Source organism: Salvia hispanica, chromosome 3, assembly GCF_029641045.1.
Source record: "Salvia hispanica isolate PSC_SH4W2 chromosome 3, Shi_PSC_v1, whole genome shotgun sequence".
Classification (NCBI taxonomy): domain Eukaryota; kingdom Viridiplantae; phylum Streptophyta; class Magnoliopsida; order Lamiales; family Lamiaceae; genus Salvia; species Salvia hispanica.
In genome coordinates this window covers 57,359,632-57,387,227 of record NC_142694.1, presented here as the reverse complement: position 1 = coordinate 57,387,227, position 27,596 = coordinate 57,359,632, and the positions used below count along the sequence as shown (strand labels likewise).

Below are 27,596 nucleotides of genomic sequence, written 5' to 3'. Positions count from 1 at the left end.
TTGCTCTCCAAACCCGCCTCTACTATTTTGTTACTTGCATCCCACCTTTTTCAAACAAATTGCCAATAAGTATTACTTTTTCTATTCAGTTCCAAACTCACCTCTAAACATATCAGTTTGAGAATTCGAATTCGAAATCAAAATCGGGTCCAGAATCAAATATGAAACCATCCATGGCCTTTGTAGAGTCAACAATCACAATTTATAACTTCTGAAAAAAGAAACTACATCGTTCCAATATTCTAATGCTAAGAATAAATATTGAAACGATCTCAACTCAAGCACTGATCGGTTCAGTAGCTTTCTCCAGCCATTTCATCTCAGGAGTATTCAAATGTGGAGCAAGGATTTCCCTGCATCTAATGTGGTAGCTGTTCAGCCATTCGACTTCTTCAGGCACGAGGAGGCTTGTATCGATCAACTTCGTTTGATATGGTGCCTGATCCAATAAGGTATCATTTGTCAGTATAGCCAACCAGGAACACAAGATTCGGCAAAGAATTTACATTAACAACTTTAAGCAGGATCCCCCTAGAGCCTAACTCAATTCACTTCCTTCTTAACTTTTTGTCAATTGGGACACACATCCTAAAACAATTTTAGAAAATTAAATCTTCTCTCTACTATGAGCGAAGTTGCTTTAGAATGAAATAGGCAAACTAGAGGAGGCAAACAAGGATTATGTGCTAAATATTGGGACTAGGATGGACTTGCTATAGTCGAGGTAGGCTACACGATTGTTGTGTGTTTATTTTCTTATAGTATCTCCGCATAAAGACATAGATTTAGTCTATCACCACGTTTTTCTTCAATCAACAAACTGTAACTTCTAATTGGTGTATTGACAAACCTCTCTTAGCACTACATTGACCACATTCCTAGCTTTCATGAGTTTAAACAGAGTTCAGATGCATCGAAATTTATCTGGTATATGTAGATGGAAACTCACCCATGTAATATGCTCAAAAGACAAGTAACCCTTGTCACCAAAATTGAATTTTGTATCTGCTTCTTTTACTAGAAGAACGTTCTCCAACCTTATGCCAAAGTTTCCATCCTCATAATAACCGGGTTCTGCAAAACCAAGTTAAAATTTAACAAAAGAAAATGACTTTTTTAGATCCAGACATTTTTAGAAAAATTGATAAAGCTAGTTATCGAGAAAATACCATCTGTCACAGTCATTGAAGATTGTAATGGCACATGCCGAGCAGGTGGCCTGAAACTGATTTGATGAGGTCCTACATAAAGAAAAATTGGTGAATTAGGTTACAAGATATAATCGAATCTTTATTTTAGTACTTCTAATACCAATTGATGCACAACTGTATTTTAGTTAATTGCACAATGTACGCAGATATATAGGAATGTTTTAAATTACATCAAGTTCTTTGAAAAATGCATCAGGCTCGTGAATATTGAAAAATAAAGTACAGCTAGGTTTGTAAAGTAACAACAGAAAAGTCTGAGAGTTTCTTTATCTACATTGTTAACAAAACCGGGTGGAACATTTCCAGAGTTGTCATACGATTAGTCCGATATCATCACATTACAAAATGCATTTATTTGCACACCTTAAGGTATGAGACATATAAGCGGTCGATACGCAAGAGTAGTTATAGTTGAACAGAATGATGATGTGAGATAAAAGAATGATTAATACCTAAGAAGGATATTAGAAGTACTAAAATAGATAGAATAAGTATAATTAGTAGTAATAAAATGAAGAAACTGAATCAAATTATCTTATAACCAAACCATCCGTCATAATATGTTACTCACTCCATCCCCCAAAAGTACAGCACATTTGATTTGCACAGGTCATACGAAAAATGGTTGGTAGATGTGGTTTGAATGGATAGAGAGTATTATTTAGACCCTTCTTGGTATGATGGAACGGATGAGGGAATGGAATGGTGAATCCTACTTTCATTCATTCCTTTACTTGGTATAATGGAATGGAATGGAATGGAATGCTCTTGTGATGGAATGGAATGGAAATGCAAAAGACTTATCATTTCAATTATATGTTCATTCCATTCCACCCTCATGCCATTCCATCATACCAAAAAGGACCTAAGAGTCCTACTATGTAGAAAAACTGTGGTTCTTTTGGTAATAAGAGGTATTTGGAACATTGAAATATAAAGTTAAGTGTGGTGTCATATTCTTAAATGAAAGTGCTCTACTTTTGGGTGACACCAAATATAGTAATTTTCCTATACTTTTGGGGAATAGAGGGAGTATTATATTTTGAAAACATAGTTATTTAATATGATAAAAAGTTTGCTCCATGAACACTTATGAACAATGAGTCATCTAGTAACTATATTACTGACGATTAACCAGTTTTGTAAAAATTCCAGGAAGTGTACTCATATAATTTTAGGTAGGCTTTATAAGTACTGTATATTACTCCATAATATCTCAATGATACAAAGTTATGGATCTTTAGTGGGACTGTGCATAACTGATTAAATGTACACTAGTTATAAGACTAATACATCTTCCAAAGACCCATGTTTTATTCGAAAGAAGAAATATCGTCATTATACGCTTGTTGATTTTTAGATGATGAAAATTCTATCTACAAGATTACAACTGCACATTTGCTATGTGTGCGTCCATTTTGAGAAAGTCATAAAGATGCAGGCTTTAGAGAGAATTTAGTATCTCTATTAAATGGGACATGATACAGATTCTTGAACGTACCTTCATGAACATTCAGGTAAGAGCCTATCCCATGACCAGTGCCATGCCTGTAGTCAAGACCATACTTCCACAAAGGAACACGTGCAAGAACATCAAGTACATGACCTGGAAAAAATAACAGCAACATAAAGAGTTCTTGTCATAATTTCACCAAAGCCAAAAGCAACTCAAAGATTGAATTTGTATCTCATAACAGATCAAAATCAAGAATCATAGTCCAATCCAAACATCCTGAGTTCTTGTCATAATTTCACCAAAGCCAAAAGCAACTCAAATATTGAATTTGTATCTCATAACAGTCCATAAGTAACTATCCTAGTCCTTTCCAAACATCGTGAAGCTCACAGGTATTATTCAAAACAAGATAAACAACAAAAATGTATAGCAAATGAATACAATATTTACCAGTGGTTCCGCTTGGAAATCGAGCATTTCCCAGGCCAATGTGTCCCTTAAGAACCTACAATTATTAAAGAGCAAAAAGAGAATTCAAAATAGTATTGTTCAATATAATAGCAAAATTTCTGTATGTGTAATTCATTAAAAACTGAGCTAAAGCTATCATCGGTTGTGGGTTTTCCAATACGAATGACAAAACATTGTGAACCTTTTCTTCTCTTATTTTTAAGAACACATAGTATTCTAGGATTCCCAATTATATAGACTTATGAATTTCTAAGTGAGTACAGTTGTACCTCTACTCATATATGATTAACTTCATGCAGATAATTTTAGTTCCCTAAAAATATTGCTCAAACTTAACTTGCTTGCTTAACACCTATGATTCACCAATCACTCAATTTCGTCACAAAGTACTGAACAGAGAGGCAGTACATATTTAGTCTGCATTCTACAAGGAATATTATTACCTCAATCCACCACAAACATGTGAACACCAGGAAATCCAAACTAATTTGTTCTTAAAGTACATGAGGGTTTATGAAGGAGCACACTGCATACCGCGGTATAACAGGCTTTCTCATGTGAAGTAGGTTTTCCAAAATGGACAGTCCGGGTAATGTCAGTTGTTCCATCTAGATACTTTAAATACGAATAAGATCGATATTAGTATATGTATCAAAAAAGAGGAGAATCAGAGATAAGTGTTAGTAAATAAAGATGTAGAAAGGACTAAAAGAAAAGCATTAGAAACTGAGAAGGCAGGTAATGCACCTGTGCTCCTGAATCACAAAGGTACATCTGATTGGGGTCTAGTTCGGCACATGTTTCCGGCTCTGGATTATAATGGATGATTGCACCATTTGGGCCAACTGATGAGATAGTTGGAAAACTCAGCCCCCTAAAATGCTGTCAATTAAATCAAATGCAGTTACTGAGGAAAGTTATTCAGATTCTCAACTTGTAGAAACTATTAAAATTGGTATCAGGATAACTAATCAGTTTTTGACGACTTTTGCAAATAAGTATAGTAGTATATTTATTATGATTTATGTGACTAAAATCCCATCTACATATTTTGGATCCATATCTTTGTTTGTACAAGATACTGTATCTAGATATTACTCCCGCTTTATCCATCTCTTCTTCATCTATTTTTCTTGTATTCAAACAACTTACTAGTGGGACTCGAAGCCCACGCCTTTCGACTTTTCACTTTTTTATCCTGACTATATTTCTAGAATATATGTAAAGTATACACAATATTATACTACCTCCGTCCCTTAAAAATAGAAACTATTTCCATTTTGGACAGTCCCTTGAAAACAGAAACATTCTAAACTTTCTATTATAGGATGTGGACTCCACAATCCACTAAGACCACTTCCATTACTTTTTTTCTTCCTCTCTCTTACTTTATCCATTTTTCTCTTCATTTCTCTTACTTTACTAATTATTTTTTCTTACTTTACCAATTGTGCATTAAAACCTGTGTCATTTCAAAAGTTTCTATTTTTTTGAGCAAAGAAATTATACTGAAAGATTCATTAATCATGCCTTCTTAAAAGATAGTTAATCATACCTCTTTAGATGCACGGAATTCCTCGAGTTTATCACTTACAGACACCTCAGTGAGTTTTGTTGTCCTCCTTCATCAAGATAATAACATAATTCAAAAGAATAGTTATTATGATGAAAAGTTAGTGTCTATGCAGTTCTAAATGTATATATTCCAAGAAAAAGTTAGTAGATCCTGAACCTGAGACGAAACTCTCATAATTCAGTTATATTCTGCTAAGAATGCAACAAATTTTGCAATAAAGATAACTTTTGATCAGATATTTCATGTTTTTTTATAGACGTATGCGGAAAAAAGATGGTATTACTTAGGAATGTAGAAAATAAACACCGAGAACAAGAAGGCTTTCTATAGATGAACATTTTATTGTGTATGATACATGATAATTTAATCTTCTCATATTATTCCTCTTTGTTGCCTTCTAAACAAGAAGGCTTTCTATAGATGAACATTACCAAGCTGTGTGGAGCATAACTCCATCTTGAGCTCACCACATACAGCTAAAGGTAGTACTACAGCTAGTTTATTCCACTCAAGCTCTAGCTTGGGCTTAAAATGTGCTGGGATTCTTTTCAGTTTAGTTATACACTCCTATGCTCCTATCATAGTTCAAGTTAAGATTACCAGCTTCATGATTATTGAATATTGGGCATTAAAAGGTCAGTCACTGAGAGTTTCCATAGGTGAATTTCGTGACACTCAGCCAATTTTTTAGACTCAAATAAGGTTTGAGAAAAAGTACCTAGAATAACACTTATTACTAGAGAGATGACTTGAGGGAAACAATTTCAACAGTATAGTATATCAGAAGAGGAAGACCATATCATTTACCATGTGAGATATGCAAAGGTGCAAATACATGTGAAAAATCCATTTTTTATATTCAATAGGGAAATAAACAGTACGGATAAAACTTACAGTTGAACCTTATCGTTGACCTCGCTGTCAATAAAGTAACCGGATGCTCCATAAATTTCCTGCATCTAAGTGTAAAGGAAAGTAAAACTGATGTTGCCTGTCAAAACATAATTCTTAAAGATATATTCCAATCCATTAATTGAATAAAGGAGATACATATTCAAAGAAGTGATTCTGATTTCTGACACAACTGAGAACACAATAAAGATTACCAGAGTCTGCTTAAACAAATATCATCTAGATAAAGAGCTTCAGGAAAGATTTTATCAAGGGCTAGTAACCATATAAAGATTCTATTATCATTCCCAATTTTGAAACTAGACAATTGGAGGGCGTTTAGCTAAAGTGAAACTAAAAAGTAGAATGAATCCAGAAAGAAATGAAATAGTCTTGATATCCAGTTTCACGTAGTAATTTTTGTACCTGTTTATCCAGCCAAATAAGATATTGTACCACAGCTGCCCCATCACGTATATGTGCATTCTTCAGTCCTTGTATCTCAACAGGATTCTGCATGAATAAGAATTCCAATAAGTAGATTCATGGGGACAAAGCTTCATACAACAATTCGGTAAGTAAATGAAGACAGATAATGTTTTTCTCACATAATTTTACACACAATAAAAAGTTCAGACTTTCAGAAACTTAATAGGGTGCATGGAATATAAAGAATAATTTCTTCGCACAACTAAACCTCAAGCTCTAAAGGATTGTTAACTACCACTAACCTATGAGCAAAAATAGGTCAAATGAGGTAAAATGCTATTCCAAGAAAAATAAAATAGCAGGGAGAACAACTGAGTAACTGGGAAAGTAGATATCTAAAATCTGCATTAACATTGCATATCCCATCGTTTAAATTTATAATTGTGAACTGAACAGCCGAATGATGGTTGGTGACAATCATTCAACTATTAATTGCAAGTATCTCAAATTGTGAACATATAATAATCAGCTTATACACATGGATAGTTAATTCTTTAGAAATGACTCTGGGAGACGAAAGTATGATGAACAGTGAACAATGGAGCTAAAGATATTACATGCATTCTGTAGAAAAGATAACACAGCATACCGCATACCTGGTACTAATGAGAAAATTACTGGAAGGTAATAAAAGCTTGTGTATCTCAGAGAGACAAAATACCTTAAGGGATTTCGCAAGGGCCAAAGGAGAGGATTGCAGGAAAACCTTATCCTGGTTCAGTTTTGAATACAAAGCAAAGCAACACGTCCCAGGATCAACCCATATGAGGTCATTGCTTTTCTCTTCTGCAGAATTATTGATACCACCAGATGCTGTCTCTGTGGCATCACTTACCATTTCTTTAGCTTTCTTGGCAGACGTAAGCTGGTCAGATGCAAGTAACACTGCATCGGAGCTCACTTCACTGTAATCACGCAACTCAATACCATTTTTCTCCAAATAAGACCCCACCTGCAGATGACATTTCTCAAGAACTTGAGGCCAAGATAACTAAATATGAAGGGGACGAAGTATTACTCGAACTGTATGCATTCTAACCTCAGAAGACACCTTTCGTTTGTCAACGTAAAAAAAAGCTGCAGTTGATGTGACTATAGCAAATGCATGAACAACAGGAGAATAGGAAACATCAGACCCACGAACATTGAACAGCCATGCTACCTACATAATTACAGAAAAATTAGAAACATGTGATTCTAACAGTACATAGAATAAAAGTAAATGCCGAACACCCAATATGGCCAAACTGCATGAGCTTGCCTCATCCAATGCAGAAAGTACAATAGCACGGGCTTTTTCTTGCAGAAGCTCTTCCCTCAACTGCTTCAGCTTATCTTCAACAGAACAACCAGAAAACTTAATTGGGTGCACAACAACAGGATTTGCCTCGGCTGGGGGTCGACTAGTCCAAACTTCATCTACCAAGTTAGTAGTCGTCTGGATCAATTTTTGTTGCTTCTTAGCAAAAGCACGCTCCCACTTATGTGCAGTATCAACCGATATGCACCAAGGATCAATACCAATAGCAGCATCAGTTGGCAGATTCTAGTACAGCATATCAAGGTTCAGTTATTTGGATCAATGAGGATGACAAACAAACAAAAAAGGAGCAGAAAATGCAAAATAGTATCCGTCACATAATTAACGGGAAAATAGTCAATTAGTATAATGATCTATTACCAATTAAAAAGAAAAACAAAACAAAACATTACATATTCAGTAAAATGGCCAAAAATGCAGTGTCCATATATTTCGTGATGATTGGGAAAATACTTCCCAATGCCCTCCTGTTGTGGACTGGCAGTTCTGAAGATGAGTTTTGAAGCATAGATATTCTTCCTTTTATGTATTACAAAATGGTTAAGATAAGATCATTCAGATTATTGTGCTACAAAATGTGCTTGCTTGATGGGAGTCATATAGGAATGTGATTTCAACTCTCACATCAAACATGGATATCATACTAAAACAAATTTATCAAATCAACAAATCACACAGAGTCTCACATCAGCCATCCAGACATCAACAGCTGGGTCTTCTCCTGAACGCATGAGCTTCCACTCATTTGTAAGCTCCTGCTCTGCCTGCAAAAAATACCTTCCATCTGTCCAAAGTAAAGCCTCATTTGCTGTTATAAGTGCCAATCCTGTACACATGTAGTACTTTGTTAGAACCAAACAAACAATAATAATATGCAAATAAATACACAACTGGCATGTGCTACTAATTATGGCACAAAATAATAGTACAATCTGCCGATATTCTTACCTAAAACAGCAATGTTCTAAAATACCAAATCGATCCTGATCAGTACTTAGTTCAAATCCAAGAAAGTACTTGTACACATAATTGACGGAAATTGAGAACAATCACAGCGGATTAAAAGGTTGTGTTGTATTTGGTGAAAAACAATAACAATCAGTTTAATAATCAGGTATGAAGAATCATCCTCATCAAACCAAATGCACAAGGTAGACCAGAAAATGAAGAAATCCAAATTGAAAACAGAACTATGTATTTCAAATTGAGGAAAACTCAAGTCTCAAGGAGGCAATAACCGATAAGAACATATCCAAAACAGTGTCATACCAGCGCTTCCGGTGAAACCAGACACGAATTCGCGCCGTTTGTCCCTCGCGGATACGTATTCGCTCTGCCAATCATGTTATACGGTCAACGTCGAAATCGCATCAGCGGAAAATTGATCATCCAGTTAATTGCGCATGATAAACAGAGAGATACATGAATCAATAACCAAATCAGAACGTAGAAGTGTGTTCGACCTGGTGATAATCTTCGGAAGGAACGACCAAAGCGTCAAGTGGAGGGGAGTGAGAGAGCATGAGAGCGCGGAGAGCAGCCGCCATTTTCTGGATAAATTTTGCTTTTTGAGGACTCTTAGTCTGACTGTGTAGAGAAAAATGAATCGGAGGAGAAAGGGAGGAAGATGATACCGATTTTATCGACTGCAGTTGCGTAATTAAATTGGACTTTATTATTTTATTCAATAAATCATTATTTAATTAAATAAATAAATATATCCTCGTCTAAAGATGAACACCCACCAAATCACTCTTAGTGCTAATTTCACTGGATTTGATATAGTTTGAAAATTAAAAAAATGAAAAATAAAAAAATGAAATATTTAAGATTTGAGGTGTACGTTAGTTATTTACTCTATTTTTCGGTTATAAATCGATTCCATAATTAATAAAGGCAAATTTCAATTAGCATTGATTGCAAATCAATTCGATGGCAATGAGATAATAACACATGTGAAGCTAATTCATACCACAATTAATAGTATTATTTCTCTATTTTAATTAGTCCATAAAAATGAATTTTATTTCATTTTTGTAGCATAGCCCATTAATTTGTCTCTATCTTTAAATCACATTACTTAACTTTAGAAAGTAAAATAAAGAGGGGTGATATGAAAAACTCATACATATGCAATCACATTAAATATTTCGCATAGTTGTAACTTTTTTTTCAATTTTCGATTTCTTATTTATTATATTTTTACTACGATTAGTTAGTTACTGCTTAACAATATATCACTATTTTAAAGGATAATTTATAGTTACAAGACCATATAAAACTGCAACTTTGAAATATGGGGTATTGGTGTCGGTGAATATATATTTATTAATTTTATCTCATAAAAAATGCTCAACTTTAATTTTGGACTTCACATTAGTTTGATGGAAACTCATTTGGACAAAGCTCATACAAATTTGTTTTTCAGGCCACTTCCAAAACATTGCAAATTGGAACGAGTTTGCAACCCAACATTTAATTTTATACAAGAATAAATATTACTACTGCAAATAAAACGTACCACCATATTAAATATCTCAATTTTTAATAATTACCATATTAGTACTGCATTTTATTATCTTAAATACAATTAATATATTATTAATACGATTATGAATAGCCTTAATTATCTACTCCCTCCTACCCAGATAATTTGGGACATTTTGACTCGACACGGATTTTAAAAAATCTAATGGAAAGTGAGTTGAATAAGTTTGTGGTATGTAGGTCATACTTTTAAAGTATTAGTTTTATAATAAAATGTAAGTAGGAATAAGTTAGTGGAATATGAGGTCCACTACCAAAAATTATAAAAGTTAAATGAGACTAATTATTTGGGACGATCCGAAATGGAATACTGGATCAAATTATCTGGAACGAATAGAGTATCTTGAACTCTAGTAGACGAAAGGTGAGTTGGACTGACAATATATGGTTGTAACAAAAGAAATCTATACTAGTACTATTATTCTGGCAGTTGTTTGAAATGACAATTTTACTAGAGGCAAAATGAAAAATAGTGTGTACACAACAATCTTGAGACTTATCTTTACAGAGATATTAATTAAGAAAAAAAAAGCAATCGGTCATGAGATGCCTATTAACTATTTTCTTCGTTCCAACTAAGTTGAGTCGTATTCTTTTTTGGTACTCTCAACTAAGTTAAGTCATTTTCTTTTTTGACAAAAATGAAATATCTAATTACTTACTTTATTCTCTCTTTTATCTTTTCCATTTTATTCCTTTCTCCCAATTTTCAATACAATTTCTTATTCTCTGTGTCCAAAAAATTTGACTCAATTTAATTGAGATAGAGAGAGTACAACAATTTGCAAAGCAAAGTCTTCTCTCTCATCTCAAATTGCAAAGCAAAGCAAAATCTAACATTTTTGGAGTAGAATTGAGCTCCAAGCATCCATATTCTATATCCATCACCAATTGTCTTTTTTTAGTAAAAAAAAAAAAGGATCTACTTCATCCGTTCCATCTTAGGACTCTCATTTGAGTTCGTCACGAATTTTAAGAAATGTGAAGAAAAATGAGTGAAAAGAGATAGTTGAATGTGAGTTCTACTGTAAACTGTATACTGAATTAGTTTTATAATAAAATGTGAATCATATTAACATTTATTGGAATATTAAACCGAGACAATTTAAGTGTGACATCTAAAAATAGTCAATCGAGACTCCTAAAATTGGACGGAGGAAGTATAAAATATGTACTCTCTTTCATTTATTTTGAGTGAGTATTTAATCATTTTTCTCTACTTCGACGTTGTCGTGTTGGTTTATTTATTTTTTTTTTTATTTTTTTTTTAAGAATTGAGGCGGAAGTTTTCCTAGATTTGAAGAAGAAATAAGGAAGAATTTGGATTTTAGAGGTCTATCCAAATTTGATCCATAACTAGATAGAAATATGTGAATCGGTGCAACTTTCTCGATTTGCGAAAGTAAGAAATCGATATAAGAGCATCTCCAATGCAAATAAGTCAGCTATAGGTCAGCCACTCTCTCTCCCTGCCACGTCGGCAGCACTAAAAATTCATCTGCCACATCAGATTTAGGTCAGCCATAGGCCAACCGCAATAAAATTAATTCAAAAAATACTACATTTACGGAATTAAAATTACGATTAAATTACGAAATTAAATTTACGATACAGATACGGTAAAATTAATTCATTTCATTAAAAAAAAAGTACACAGATACGGGAAAATTTACGACACAGAAATTTAGAGAGAGAGAAAACTCGTTAAAACAAGTGATGCAAATGAAATGAAACTAAAATCGCGTTTATATAGGTTTTTTTTTTTAAAAAAAATCGAAATAGGGCGCTGGCCGATCGGCACGCCACAATGGCGGCCAGCGCATCGGCCAGCGCCACGCGATCGGCTAGCCTACACCGCTTTTTTCACCGATTTTGGGTTGGCCTGTTGCAACGGTTTGGCTAGCCGGTTGGCTAGCCGGCATTAGAGATGCTCTAATATTGCAATTTTGCTGTCGTGTATCAAAAGAGAGCTTGACATTTCTATTTTTTAATTAATGGATTTGCAATGCATTCTGCTAATCCATTTGGCCTTATCGAACTTATTTCAGTTACTCATTTCCATTTAAGATATTCATATTTGTAAGTGGCAAAATTGTAGAAGGAAAAGTTATATGATATAATATTATTTTTGTTGTTATTTTTCTACTTTTTTTTCTTATTTATTAATATCTATGTTTTGTTGATCAAACTTGTTAAACTATATATTAATTTATTTAAATTATATATTCTTTTTTTTCTTTTTGATTCTTAGTCGCACTTTTTTCTTATATTTTTATATCTTATTCTAATTAATTCATAGTATTAGCATGAGAGGAAAGAGCTTATAGAAGAAGACAAAATTCACAAAACAAACAAAAAAGAACGTAGAAACCCTGAAAAGCACAAGCTTCACATTCATCAAAACCTTTATAGCAAAAATTGAAAATGAAAAATTAAAAGACCAATGATCCCATTTTTCAGTGGAATTATAGAGAAAGTCTTGTTGCCCAGTGAATGACACGAGAAAATCCATTGCGATGAAAATGAGCCTATATCATTATTTCAGTATAAAGAGGGCTATTAGCTATATATTCTTGGTTGGCTTTGATGCGTTAAAACCATATTTGCTAGCTCAAGAGGAAAAAAAAATAGAGATGGATGCAAAAATAAATACCGATAACGGCTGTGATTTCAAAATTTCGTTTCAAATAGTATTTGGGTGCTTTAATTGAAGGATTTTTTGCATTATAATTTGCATTAAAAGTGAATAATTTTTAAACATAATAAAAGGAAAAGGTTTGAAAAAAGTGATTTTATTGAGGGCTTTAGCTCCTCCACACTAACACATGGGTCAGCCCTGATATGTGATATGTATATTTTTCCTACTTAGTAGTATAAATCTAAAATATACGCCTACTTGTTTAGTCATAGCTTTAATACTCTGGTTAGCTTTCAGGTCGTGTCCCTCAATACGACAAATCTTTTATCCCAGTTAAGTAAGTCTTGGGGAAATTAGGTAAAATCATGAGCAGCCCATTTTTCAGTGGACCGTTGCATAATTCTCAGCGGATCGTTGCACACGTCTCAACGGTCGCTGGGCGTGTTCTTCTTTCAGACACAATTTCCGAGGTTGATCGTTGTAACTCAAGCGATTGATGGGCTCCGGCGGCTGCTGGCTGGCTCGAATACTCCAGACTTCTAATTCGAATTTACTACTCCCACCATCCCACTTTAGGAGTCCCGGTTTACCATTTTGGGGTGTCCCACTTTAGGAGTCCCAGTTAGAATATTCCATAAATGGTATTAGGTCCCACATTCCACTAACATTTTTTCACTCACATATTATTATAAAACTAATATAAAAAAGTAGGACTCACACTCCATTATCTTTTTTCACCAACTTTCCTTTATATTTCTTAAAACCCGTGCCGAACTCAATCGGGACTCCTAAAGTGGGACGGAGGGAGTATCTTTTTAAGCTCTATTTTGCACATTTACCACAGAACACGTCAAAATACCATAATAGACAGAATGTATAAATAATGCATCTGTAATGTAACTTCGACACTCGAAATGGACCAAATAAAGACCTTAAAATGCAAAATCTGAGCGTATCACCACCACGAACCCGCCGCAGAGACCCCGGCGCTACATCCATCATGATCGGGAGGAAGCCGACACAAGGCTCGTTTGTGATTATTTTTGCGACGAACCACAGTTCATGGACGATTACCCCCGACGTCGTTTCCGCATGCACTACTAAATACATTGGCGGTCCGTGAAAAGTTCTTCAAAGAACGACTCGATGCAACTGGTCGACAAGGTCTTACGATTGCAAAAGTGTAAGTCAGCCATCTGACAACTTGCTACTGAGAAAACGTCGGATATGTTCGACCAGTACTTGAATGTTGTGGAAACCACTAGAGGCGAATGCTTGAAAATGTTTTGCAAAGGAATTCGCGAAGCCTTTGGTGCGGAATACCTTCAGAAACCCACCACCAGCGATTGCCAAAAGTTGTTCTTCTTCACGAAGCATGCTATGGCTTCCCAGAATGTTTGGTAACACTGATGTAATGGAAGAATTGTCTCAAACATGGAGGAGACAATACTTAAGCGGCCACAAAGGCACCCACCCGACGCTCATTCTAGAGGCAATTGCCGACCACCGTCTATGGATTTGGCATGCATATTTGTTTTGCTGGATCGAACAACGATATCAGCGTGCTGAACTCATCCGACGTCTTTAACGAGCTTTTACAAGATCATCGACGATATCATTCACGGCCAACGATGGTCAATACAATATGGGTTACTATCTCGCAGATGGTATCTATCCGAAGTGGCCGACGCTCGTGAAAACGCTCTACATGCCAAAAAGAACCCAAACATATTCTTTTTACACAGCGATAAGATGTGGCTCGGAAAGATTCTAGCGAGCATTCAGGGTTCTTCAAGCACGATTCAACATTGTCAAGGCCCCGGGTTAGATGTGGTATGTAAACAATCTAACCGACCATATCTATGCGTGTATTATTATGCACGTCGTGATAGTTGAAGACGAAGGACCGGATGCGGAAAATTGGTTCAACAAGTAGCCGTTTCGACGAACGAAAATTATGTATTACTCCCTCCGTCCCACTTAAGATGACACGTTTTCCTTTTTTATTTGTCCCAACTAAGATGACACATTTCCTTTTTTGGAAACTTTCTCTCTCCAATTAATACACTCAACCACTTTTTTCCCACCTCTATTAAAATATTCATCTTTCTTTCTCTCTCTATTTTAATACTTCCACCCACCTTTTCTCTCTCCAATTGAACACATTAACCAATAACTCCTAAAATCTCGTGCCGGCTAAGGAATGTGTCATCTTAGTCGGGACGAGGGAGTATAACGTTTTTAATAAATAGTAGTAATTTTAGCATTTAAATTATGTAATTTTGATTGATATTTTAATTCATGTTCAATATAATGACATTTTTATTATAATGTTTAACTGATAATAAATTTGAGAAAAATATAGGTAATAAATAAGATACGGAGTATGAAATAATAGGGTCACGCCAATAATAGAATGGATAATTGAAAGTGTTGTTCTCTAGTTAGGGAATGGATTTAAAAATGGATAGAAATGGTGTGGAGCTATATGACATTCATTAGCTATGGAATGCCACATTGAGGATGCTCTAACCCGTTATCAGATAAATATGCCAATTAAATCTATAAACTCTATAGATATCCATTATAGAAATAATAAATTAATAATGGTATGGACTGTAGACTTACAATTGAATGATGTAATTTGTTTTGAATTTAAACATTTTTAATTTGTACATATTTCTGAGTCCACCTTATAGCGAATCCCTTCTAAATCTATTAAGATGTTTTATGAGATCGTAACTGAATTGGGACTTTCAATAGAAATACAGAAAGAAATATTGACATTCTTAACACAGTTAGAGCATTCTCATCCGTGCTCTTAGCTAAGAGTACGGAAGTGGATCCGGACCCACTTTTACTCCTAGTCTTTAGCTAAGAGCACAACACTTACATTCATGCTCTTAGCTAAGGACAAGCTCAAGGGTCTCACCATTCTATTATTCAATTTAAATACTTCAATTACTAAAAACATTCCTAAATTATAAAAATACATTAAAAAATAAAAATTACATAATTAAAATCCTAAAAAATAAAAATACATAATTAAAATCATAGAAAATAAAAAAAATACATAATTAAAATCCTACAAATTAAAAATTACATGATTAAAGACTAAAAAATACCCTCATGGAAGACTAGTCCTCTATCCCCAATGTTCTCTTGAGACCCCGGATCATTTCAACATGTGTTACAAGTTGATCGGGAGTCATGTTAGACGTATCGATCGTATTGAGTTGAACCAAGAGGGCCCACAACGAGTTTTTCGAGGGTGGAGGTGGCACAAACGGAGCGGGAGCGGGAACGGGGACGGATGGAGTCGGGGCGCGACGGCTGTTGGCCGTCGCCTTCTTCCTTCCTTGCGGCCGGCGGGAACTGCTCGGGCCAGCGTCGGAGCTACCCAAGTTAGTTCCGGCAAGCTAGGTAGCCACATCATCGGAGGCGCCGTCGGATAGGGCTACCGACCTCGACCGTTTGCTGGAGGAGCTGGAGGAGGACCCCGTTACTATGCCACCCCTATACTTCGGATGTTGGCGCCCCTCCTGCCAACAATTGAGGTACTTGAACGGTTTCAACTCCAAGCTTTGGTAGGTCGCCAAGGCGGCACTGATGATGTCGAGCTCGCTCTTGCCGCTACCCGCCGCGCGCTCTTCCTCTTGGTAATACCCCTTGAACTTACCGATTGCCTCGTTGCATCTGAAGATGCAATTGCGCACCATACTATCATTGCGATAGATGGTTCCCTCCGGCCGGGTTTCATTGTAAAGACAAGTGATGCGCCACCAATACGTTTCCCCGGTTTGGTTCGTGCCAACATCCGGGTCTTCGGAGACTGCCAAGTAGGCTTTGAACATCTGCATCATCTCATCGAGAGTGTACGGGGTGCGGGTACCCCAAGTAGGAGGAGTAGGTGTAGGAATAGAATTAGGAGTACGAGCAGAGCTGCCGCTCCCTCCCGAACCCGGGGGGCATCTTGGTCATCCACCGGGTAAGGCCGGTAGCCACCCGGAACTTGAGAACCTTGGGTTTGAGGAGGGGCCGAAAATTGTATTTCCGCACTAGAGAATGGCTCGGAGCCGAACCATTCGTGGTTCCAACCGCGGGAGCCGGAGGGGTGATCGCCGGAGCCGGACATTGTGTAGTGTGGTGGGAATTTAGATGAGTGAATATGAGAAAAATGATGAGAGAATGTAGATGATAGAATAGATGAGAATGTGATTTTTTTTTGTGTTGAAGTGTGGGTATTTATAGATGAAAATGTGAATTTTGGGGGAAAAAAATTGAAAAAAAAATTAAAAGTTGGTAGAAAACGGATATAATTTTATGGGAAGTGGGAAAATATTTTTTTTTATTTAAAAACATTTTTTTTAATTAATTTCGAATTTTTTTTTAAAAAAATTGAATATGCCAACGGCTATGCCGTTGGCGAATCAGAAACTGCCACGTATGCTGCTCAACGGCACGGACGTGCTCTTATTTAAAAGCAGCGCCGTGCCGTGGCAAGGACGGACGCCTCCCATCGGCGGACGAACGGCGTCCCCGCCGCTAGTACGGACGGACGCCTCCGCGCTGCGGATGCTCTTAATTTCGATCTATTGAATAAGTAAAATTGAAGTTAAAGAAGATTCTCTGCTTCTTGATAAGATAATGGCATCACTGGACCAAAATGTACATATACAGATTTGGAGTGTAAACGAATCCAAACCGAATTTATACCAACATGCAATTCGAATAATCTACTTGATATATGCTAGTAATTGAACATCTTCCAAATAGTAAGTCTAAAAATTCATATTCGATTTCAATTGATATTTGCTTTTCTTGGAGTAATATTGCAAACAATATTATTTGATTTTTTTTTAAATGCTTTGTCTTACTAATTTAGAGCATCCGAATCATTTCCAAAATATATGGAGTAGAAAGCCTGTAAAATACTCCATATTTCAAATAAGATGAGAGTCATCCGATACATTAAATTTCACACACACAATGCTACAATAGATAACATAATACTAGTAAGGAGTAGTATAATAAGTACATAAATAAAATTCAGTATTCAACTATGAATGTGTTAAGAATACTAAATCGAATATCATAATTTAGTATTTGTATTAAATACTCATAGAATACATAAACATCTAAATTCGGATTTGAATCATAGTATTTCGATTTAATTTTGATTACGAATGTTGAATCGATCAAATTTTTGTCCTTGTTTGTCTTTCCTCTCAAAATTAGTTACTATATATTGGCCGGGTTAATGATTGTTTGATTATCGACAAGGGCATCCACTCTAATATAGCATGATGGTCAATCATTATAGCATATATAACTATTAAGTTACATGATCATATCAATTAGGAGATAACAAATCCCGTTTTGCCAAAAAAATGCGACAAAAATGAGGCATTACGCGATTACTAATTATGTCGGCCTAAAAGGGTATTAATGTACACACATGAATCTCATTTTATGTGGTAATGAATTGAAAGTATTCTGGAAGAACACCAAAAAGTGATTAAATTGGTCTCCACTAAGAAAGCAATGATATTGAAAGCCACCCTCAAAGAGAAGCTTGCTTCTTACACCTTAATATGTGTATGCAAATGAGAGAACGCATGTGTTCATTCAAAAAATTAGTTCAATTGTGATATAAAGACGATGCAATTACTCTTTTACATTATTCTTTCTCCTTTTACGTTATTCTCTCTCTTATTTTACTTTCTTTTCATTTTAAATACTCCCTTCATTCAAGATAAGCAACTCACATTCTTTTTTGGGAACGTCCCAAGATAAGTGAGTCATTTCCTTTTTTGGTATTATCTCTCTTACTTTTTCTCTTTATTTTATTAACTCTACTATTTTATTCACTTTCAACTTTACTAACAAAACCTCATTTCCTTACATCCCGTGTCGAAAAGTTAGTGTTCACTTATCTTGAAACGGATGGAGTATTTATTATCATTTTTACAAAATACGTGTGAAAAATGAAATGTCTTCTTCTCTACATTATTCTCTTTCTTATTTTATAATTTCTTCATTTTAACTATTTATTCTTTTATAAAGTAGGTGTGCAAAAGTGTTCGGGACTTTTACAATGGGACGGAAGGAGTAGAAAGCAATTGATTAGAAGAGGGTGGTGACGTTTATCGCGATTTATATATTAAACAACAATCATATGAAACATACATCAAATTTCCAACTAACTTTGAATTATAATAGGTGTGTTATTTTTGCTGAAGGTGGTGCATGATTGTTTGGAGAAAAGTCAATATCAAAATGTTAAAAAATTGTAGTGACTGTGAATTAAATCATCAAATTCTCAAACATTTAACTATATGATACAAGTGACAACGTTGAAACACTATAAAATTCTCCTTATTAGACTTTTTCGTTCTAATCCTACTTGTAATCTGAATTAGTGATTAATTAGTTACTAAACTCACATATTTTTTTTTGAAATATTCTATTCAAAATAATAAGTTCAATTTTAAAAATAGAAATATTACTCTCCCTATTTTATACTTTCCACTAAACTCAAAACTGTATAAAATCTCGTTCCAAATAAAAACTTATTATGATTTGGATTTCCGTAAATTCCATTCTCCCTTTTTTTTTATTCTCATAGTAACTATCTCTTCATATTTTTTTAGAAGCCTTCAAATTCATATTCAGAGCATTTCCGATCATATATATTAATCTCAAATTTATTTTAATATAAATGTTATACTACTGTTTAATTATAATTTTACTAACTATTTGATCCAAATTAAAATTTAAAAGAATATTTTCTATTCATTTACCTTTTACACTCACAAAAAGATTTGAATTTGTTACCGTAAAAATCGAAAAAATAGGTATTTCCTCGGTCCCACAACATTTGTCGCAATTTTACTCGGCGCGGGTTTTAATAAGTTGTTTGGCTTTGTATTAAATGGAGGTGTGTAGTGGAATAAGAGTCTCACAGTGAGGAGATTGAGAGATGTATTTAATATTCTGTTTTTAGTAAGATTCCAAGTGGAACAGCCAAAAATGATAAAATGGAACAAACTTTGTGAGAAAAAAAAGGAAGTATCTTACTCAAGAATCTAAAATAAGTTAATTTCATTTTGGAGTACAATTGAAATATTTTCTACTTTATTTTAGGTTTTAAAGTATCATTCAAGATAATATCGGTGACCTCTTCCATACTTAAATAACATATTCATGTATACGTATATTTTGAAGCAGGATTATAATATTAGTAAAAAGAAGAAAAAAATACTCCATACTCTACACAGATATTTCAATCTAAATTCCATGGCAAAATGACGGCTCTGTACCATGGCATTGCCGCCACCATCATTGCCCTCCACCGCCATCGATTTACACCCAAAAATATCAGTCTCAGTGAACTAGCAAAACATTAGATAATGAAGGCACTTCACTTGGTAGAGTAAGACCATGGATCCAAGAATTCAATTCAGAAAGAGCAAAAATATTTATAAAAAATCTTTTAATAACTTGAGGTGGGCATTTATAGAGAAAATTGAAAAAATTTAAAAAAGTTAAAGAACAAAAATATATATAAAAAAAATATGTTGAGGAGGGGCATTTGCCCCTTACCCCTCTCAAGTAGCTTCGCCCCTGAGTAAGACGCTTACTCACTAACTGATAGATTTGAGGTTTGAGTCATTAAAAAAGAACCTCGAATATTCATATATAGAAGTTGCAAAAAGTGAAACAAAACATACAATTGTAATAAATTAATAATGACAACAGTAATAATTATAATATGCTCTATTAATAATTTTATTGAAAATGAAAATTAAACTTTGAATATTCATATATAGAAGTTGCAGAAATGGTTGGCTTACACTAGGCTGTTTTTTAAAACTCTTATTTAGGTCTAAGTAAAATTTCATGCAAGAGAAAAAAATTAATAAAAAAGTTTTATTTTCTTTTGAGATACTCCTAAATTGATTTTATTAAAATTTAAGTTATATGAATCATAAGAATTTTATTTATTGAACCGAGAAAGTATTATTTACATTTCTACAAAATCATATTTATGAATAAATACAATCTTTTATTTAAAATTAAAACTTTTTTTCTGTTTTTATGATTTTTTATTTTATTTTATGAAAACTCTATTTATTTATGTTTACATATAATTTCAATTATACATAAAAAAATCTTAAGGTTTCTTTAAATAAAATATTATCTCCTTCCACTATTTATAATCTCATTTTGACTCAATACTATATTTATTTATTTGTTTTTCTCTTCTTTGGGTAGTTGGTTTAGTTTAGTCTTTCGACTCCCTTCTACGTAAAGCACCCAATTGGCGCACCCAATAAGTGGATGACAGGTGGCATTTAATTAGGAGTTTCTCTGACTTGGGTGCGTATGTCTTTCTTCCCGGAAATACTTGTCGACGAAATCATTCCATACTGTATAACACTATCTATACCCATTAATGTCAAATGTTTTAATGTAATGTAATCAGGCTTAAGCTAGCTTACTAAGTAATAATTTATTATGTCCTAACCCCAGCCTTTTGTTGAACAAGTCTTCAATTAATCATATCTTCATAAGATGCGCGCAATAACCATTTTATAAACTTAAAACTAATTTTCGTCTCAATTCGATATCTCATATGTGTACTACTATTAGTTTCATTATTCAATGTTCATGTATTATAAATTTTGATTTTTATGAACATAGTTATACATTATTTTTGGATCCATAGTAAAAAAATTTAAAATAAGATTAAATCATAGAACCAAATAATAATAATTAAAAAGAGCATGAAAATTATTTTCGTTTCTTTTTTGCATTATAACTTATTATTTTTAATTAATTGTGTTTTTTCATTTCAAGAAGGGATGTTTTCTATATTATTAATGTAGTTTCTAATTATGTTCTTTTATTATACTAAAAACATACATATATTAACCAAAAAAAGTACTTAACTAATAATGTAGCTTGAGCCGTATACTAAAATAATTAGTGGTATAGTCTTGTAGAATTTCAAAATGCAAGTAATTTTACCTTTTCAGTTACAGTTCTATGCTGAACAACTCAAACCCTCCGATATTTTAGTAAAATGTGAAATAAATCTAAGAAACTAAAAGTTGGCACATACCTATATATCATGTATGTATACATGGTGTCAAGTATTCATAGGACCAAACATGCACTTAATTAAGGGTTAACATAGACATTCATAAAAGATGTATCGAAACCGCGTAGCTTAGCCTCACAAGACCAATCCAATAATCAAACAACAAATGGTGAAAAACATGAGTAAAAGGAGAGGAATAGAGGGTTTGTCTAGCAAGAAAGAGAGTGACATCAAGAATTTGGGACATCCATCAAAACCATGCGCAATTGAGCGGTCCCTCATGCCATCTCTCTCACCTATTCCCTTTTTATTCACTCCCTTCTCTTTACTTCTTCCCTCACATTATATGCTAACATACATAGCATTTTATATCATATCCTCATCTTCTTCTTCTTTCTCGTCCTCGTCTACCCTTCTCCTCGGTAACTATAGCTTGCGCGCCAGTGCAGGTGAGCCCTAAATGGAACCCTAATGGAACCAGCTAGTTCTATCAATGGAAAATTCAAATTTGAAATCTCTCTAACCTTGGCAATATATTAAGTGAAGCTAATGTGTTTTTTTGTTTTTTTCTTGCCATGTTTGGAGAAATATATGTATTTCTTTACTCACTCGAATAGATGAAACGAAATATATTGCCTTGCCTTGCTTATGTGGTCACTATCTTCGTTGCAAATTGGATAAATCTCGTTTGTTCGTGTATGAATCCCTATCGCGGTGGTAAACCCCGTCTCTGTTGATGAAGGAAATTCCTAACCATTCTTGGTTGAATATGAATATGAATATGAATATGATAAGTAGGGTTAAAGAGGGAGGAGACAAGTAGACAAATAAGTCAGAGTGTTATCTCAAAAATGGACACATAAACCTGAAAAATGCCTTCAGAATGTTCCTTTAGGTTGTGTGCTTCCTTTTGAAGCCTGCACTCTCACTTATCTCCTTTTCTTCTCTTACCCTTTTTTTGCCTTTTCAACTTTCTTCCATAACAAGCGCGTGCTCATATTTCATTCACGTCATCAAACTTTGTCCCTTTTGTTTTTCCCACTAAACTAATTAACACCATTTCAACATATTTTTATTTTGATAACAAGACAACATATTCTTTATTTCTTCTTCCAAAGTAAATGGTGCTTTAGTTCAGTGTTTTGAAATGGTGTCATGTTTTGTTTCCCAATTTAGAAAAAAGGATCATATGGGAAATGTGATTTCAGTTGATGTCATTCTTTTCATATTAAACTATATGATTGAAATAATAATTTGAGATGGAGAAATGATATTGCAAGTTTACGGATAAAAATTTCGGTTTAAAATTAAAAGATAGGAACTAAACCATTTTGATTATTTAGATCGTGAAGATCTACTATAGATTTATTGCTTTATTGAATGAAATATTGTGATATTGGATTAGAATCCAATAGAGATGAAAATTCTAATTTTTATATTCATACATATATTCATCTTCGCAGTAGATTCATAAAAATTTTATGGTTCGTAGTTTGTATTGTAAAAGATGTTTATAGCCTGTGCTTTCCACTAAAGAACACATATAAACATATTGCACATTATTTGTTAATTAAGGGCAATATTTTATGCCAAAATCAGTTTATATGCCAAAGGATTGTCATATACTCCCTCCGTCCCACTCAATATGTCTACCTTTCCTTTTTAGTTTTTCTCACTCAAGATGTCCACTTTCTATATTTAGAAATAAATCCTCATCTCCTCTTTCCTTATCAAAATATTCAACTATATTTTTCTCTCTACTAATTAACTCCACCTAACGGCTTATTCTAAAATCTCGTGTCACTCAAGAATGTAGACCTCTTGAATGGGACAAAGGGAGTACTAATTAGTATTTGTTAGGTCTATTAAAATCACTAAATATATAGTGTTAAGTGAGTAATTTAATGTAAGTTAAATCAAATAAGTAAAAATATTTTATCCCCTAGAGATACATTGGAGAGTGAAATGAAATGAATTAGTAAATAATTAAACCTAGCTATGTGGTGGCCACAGTACACAAGACAACATTATTAGTTGTTCGGTCTGTCTTGGGAAGGCCTCATCATTATTTGAGGTGTTTTCTCATCAAAGTTTTCACAAAAACAAAATAGAAAACCATTTCCCATAGACCACGCGTTGATTACCTTTTTAGAGATAAAATGTCACCAGCAAATGAGCTGATCATTATACCTTACTACCACTTGTCACCTTTTTATATGTAGTCCTCATTATCATCTCCCATTCTCTCTCTTTCTCATCTCTTTACATACATATATGCCTCTTCTTCTTGGCCCTTTATCTGAATTCATCGAGTTATGTATGATGATGATGATTCAGAGATAATTGAGAATAGTCGTTGACTTAATTACCTACATATAAGTGGTGGTGAATTCTATGCAGAATGATGGATGCGGCCGCAGAATGTTGCGTTCCGCCGGGCTTCCGCTTCCACCCAACCGATGAGGAGCTCGTCGGGTACTACCTCCGGAAGAAGGTGGCGTCGCAGAAGATCGATCTCGATGTTATAAGAGATATTGATCTTTATAGAATCGAGCCATGGGATCTTCAAGGTATGTGTGTATTAGGGTTTTCAGTGGTTTATTACTTCAGTTCAAAATTTGAATCCAAATACACACTACAAAAATATGGTCTATTTCAAGATATAGTGTCAAAAATTTTGCTACATCTTTTGTGTAACAAATTTTAATTACATCTATTAGGAAATGATTCATTTCAGAACTATCTATCTTAAAGATCATGAGAGATTGAGAACTTATCGGTTGGCCGTACAAAATATATCATCTTTTTGTATTGCCCACTGATATCAGTTAGCAACTGATAGGGTTTGTGTCATCAATTGATATATTCTGTACTTGATAAGTTCTCGAGTTCGTTCTCAACTGAACCACTTTCTACATCTATATATGCATTTACATTCATTTGTAAGTATTACAAAATATTAGTAAATTTTATTATGTGACATTTATTGTGACCAATCTTCAAAAGTTACAGTTATATACGAATCGTTTTAATACAATCATGAACAAAATTTGGTCACATATGTTTTTGCTATATATATAAAAGTGTAACTGAATTTTTTTTATTTGAGTAAATTGATACATTTATGATACGCATACCTTTCACAACATATCACGATTTTATTTTGTGACAATTTTTTGGGTGACACTTGTTCAAAAATTGTTTTCCCGGATTATTTTGTTGTTGTGATAGTATAAACGATATTTCACTGAAATGTTAATTAATCCAACTAGACTAATATGAGGGAATGTAAATGAATGACATGATATGTAATTGTGGACAGAAAAATGTGGAATTGGATACGAAGAGCAGAAGGAGTGGTATTTCTTCAGTCACAAAGATAAGAAGTACCCAAGTGGGACGAGGACCAACCGGGCAACAATGGCCGGGTTTTGGAAGGCGACTGGGCGGGATAAGGCAGTGTACGACCGGTCAAAGCTCATCGGAATGAGAAAAACCCTTGTTTTCTACAAAGGAAGGGCTCCTAATGGCCAGAAAACCGATTGGATCATGCATGAGTATAGGCTTGACTCTGACCTCAATTCTCCTCCTCAGGCATGTTTCTTTCCGTCATCCCTTCATTTCTTTTCTATATAAATAAATAGAATTCTTAAATTAAGAAATGGTCATATAGTGAAGTGAAGTACTCCCTCTGTCCAGCAATATGAGTCCAAGGTTGACTTGGCACTAGTTCTAAAAATTGTAAAGAAAAGTAGGTTGAAACATAAAGCCTTCGAGCCCATGAGTCAAACCCATATACTAAGGTCGGACCTCGTTAAAATCTATGAGACAAAATTTCAAAGGGAAAAATACTATAGTAGGAAAAAGACATGCACGCAGAATATGAAGGTTTACATTAGTGAATGCATGTTCCTTCCTTTCCATCATTAGGTGATTTAAATGGTGCATCAAATTTTTACAATTTGCTATATATTCAACTTAAATTGTGTTGTTGTTTTAATTTCCCGATTCATGCGTTCCATTAATTAATTAAAGGTTTGTCTATCCCTATAGTAATATAGGGCCCATTTTTATTCAAAGGCATGCAAACCTTTTATCACATTTCCTCTACATGCAATCCCTTTCACTATTCATGCTTATGCCCCTAAAGTCACAAAACCCATAACTTTCAAAACAATGAATGTGTCCTCCATTACACCTACTTTTAGCTCCATTTGTTCAACATTAATTATATTCTACAAATATAGAGTGCCAGTCTATTATTCATACTGTGAAGGGTTCAGTAATGCATACTCAAACTCCATATTAGTATAGTAATCTCCGTTTTAAACTAAGCCCTCACAGTTTTGCTTTTCTGGAACACTCTAAAGTCTTCGTACTAATAGAATAAGGGTTGCAGGAAGAAGGATGGGTGGTATGTCGTGCTTTCAAAAAGCGGCCGACTAGCCAATCAAAGAGCAGCAATGAAGGGTGGGACCCAGCAGCATACTACTACGATGAAGCAAAATTTGTGCCCCAAAACTTGTTGTGCAAACAGGAGACAGAAAGCCTACAGTTTGCGCAACTCCCGCAACTAAAGAGCAGCAATAATATCATTGAAGACGAAGATAGATGTTCGAAAAAAGTAATGGACTGGAGAGATCTCGACAAATTTGTGGCGTCGCAGCTAAGCCATGGGGATGAATACCACAGTGATTCACAAATGGAACTGCTTCTGCGGAGAGAAGAAGAGACACCTCCAAACTTGCTCTCAACCTCTGATCATTCTGATATTGGGATTTGCATATTTAATAAATAAACGTCCCACCCTCTCAACTCCAATGGGATTTATACAATTCTTGTGAACAAATATGGAGTATTATATTTGTTAACTATATAAAATATGAGCTTTCATTTCTTGCTTATTTTAGCTACTTATGTTTGGCCGATGACAATTACATGTATATATTTGGTGTTTCCAGCTATATTCATACTATTAAGACGTTGAGCAATTAATCATTACATATCGAGCATTGTTGCAAATTCAAGTATTTAACCCAAATTCTAATCTGTCTCAGTTTAGAACCAATTTTACAGTCTGTACATAGATCTCAACCATGACACTATACTAAAATAGAACGGTCTAATTTGCTATAAATTGTACACCTAATATTGTGTGTATTATACCACAAGCTATTAAATTGGAATTTAAATAAAATAGATTAAAAATTGGATCAAATCTAAACATTAGTGACTCTTTATAGCCGGTTGAATTAACGGGGGAACATGTAGGTGTGAAAAGAAGGATTATTTATCCATAAATTACAAAACTTATACTGAACTTTTATTTTGCATATAAATTTAAGAATATAGTACTTGTTATTTATCTATTTTCTGTTTTGGTTTGATTTTGCAAAGTTCCACTCTCTCTCCGTCAACCAATACAAAGTCATGTTTGAGCACCTGTTTTATGAAATGTAATATAAAATCGAATGAAAATCAATACAAAGTCATGTTTGAGCACATGTTTTATGAAATGTAATATAAATCGAATGAAAAGAGTTATTAGTGGAATGTGAGACCTACTTCTATGTATTGGTTTAATGAAATGGGATTGAAGTGAAATAAAGTTAGTGTAATGTGAGGTCTATTACCAAAAGTAGTAAAATAAATGAGACATTTATTAGTGGACGGATGAAAATAGCAAAATGATTGTTTATTGGTGAACGGAGGAAATACTGACTAATGTTAGCACCGACATGACTTGTTGGATAATTGTTGTGATATTATTGGGCCCAAATAATATACACCTTTCGTTTGTATATAGTGAAACAGTTTTTTTAGAATGGAATTTAAGAAGAATGTACTCTATGGGAGAAGTTGTTTAGGGCTGGACAGCCAAAAATGGCAA

General features: G+C 34.1%; 2 protein-coding genes across 2 annotated transcripts; one reads left to right on the top strand and one right to left on the bottom strand.

The window, feature by feature from the left end:
* Window positions 1-130: 130 nt before the first annotated feature.
* Window positions 131-9,054, bottom strand: APP1 (aminopeptidase P1). Its single transcript, XM_048113762.2, has 16 exons — window positions 8,879-9,054; window positions 8,685-8,748; window positions 8,102-8,241; window positions 7,356-7,640; window positions 7,134-7,256; window positions 6,756-7,046; window positions 6,032-6,118; window positions 5,609-5,673; window positions 4,694-4,760; window positions 3,886-4,020; window positions 3,673-3,753; window positions 3,118-3,172; window positions 2,713-2,817; window positions 1,170-1,241; window positions 950-1,074; window positions 131-439 (listed from the first exon to the last, which is right to left on the bottom strand). Exons 1-16 carry the CDS (start codon window positions 8,960-8,962, stop codon window positions 278-280), a joined length of 1,941 nt encoding a protein of 646 aa, XP_047969719.2. The 5' UTR covers window positions 8,963-9,054; the 3' UTR covers window positions 131-277.
* A 12,986-nt stretch (window positions 9,055-22,040) lies between these two features.
* LOC125212721 (NAC domain-containing protein 37-like) lies at window positions 22,041-26,728 on the top strand. Its single transcript, XM_048112958.2, has 4 exons — window positions 22,041-22,155; window positions 24,107-24,276; window positions 25,029-25,300; window positions 26,106-26,728. Exons 2-4 carry the CDS (start codon window positions 24,108-24,110, stop codon window positions 26,502-26,504), a joined length of 840 nt encoding a protein of 279 aa, XP_047968915.1. The 5' UTR covers window positions 22,041-22,155; window position 24,107; the 3' UTR covers window positions 26,505-26,728.
* The last annotated feature ends 868 nt before the right edge of the window (window positions 26,729-27,596 follow it).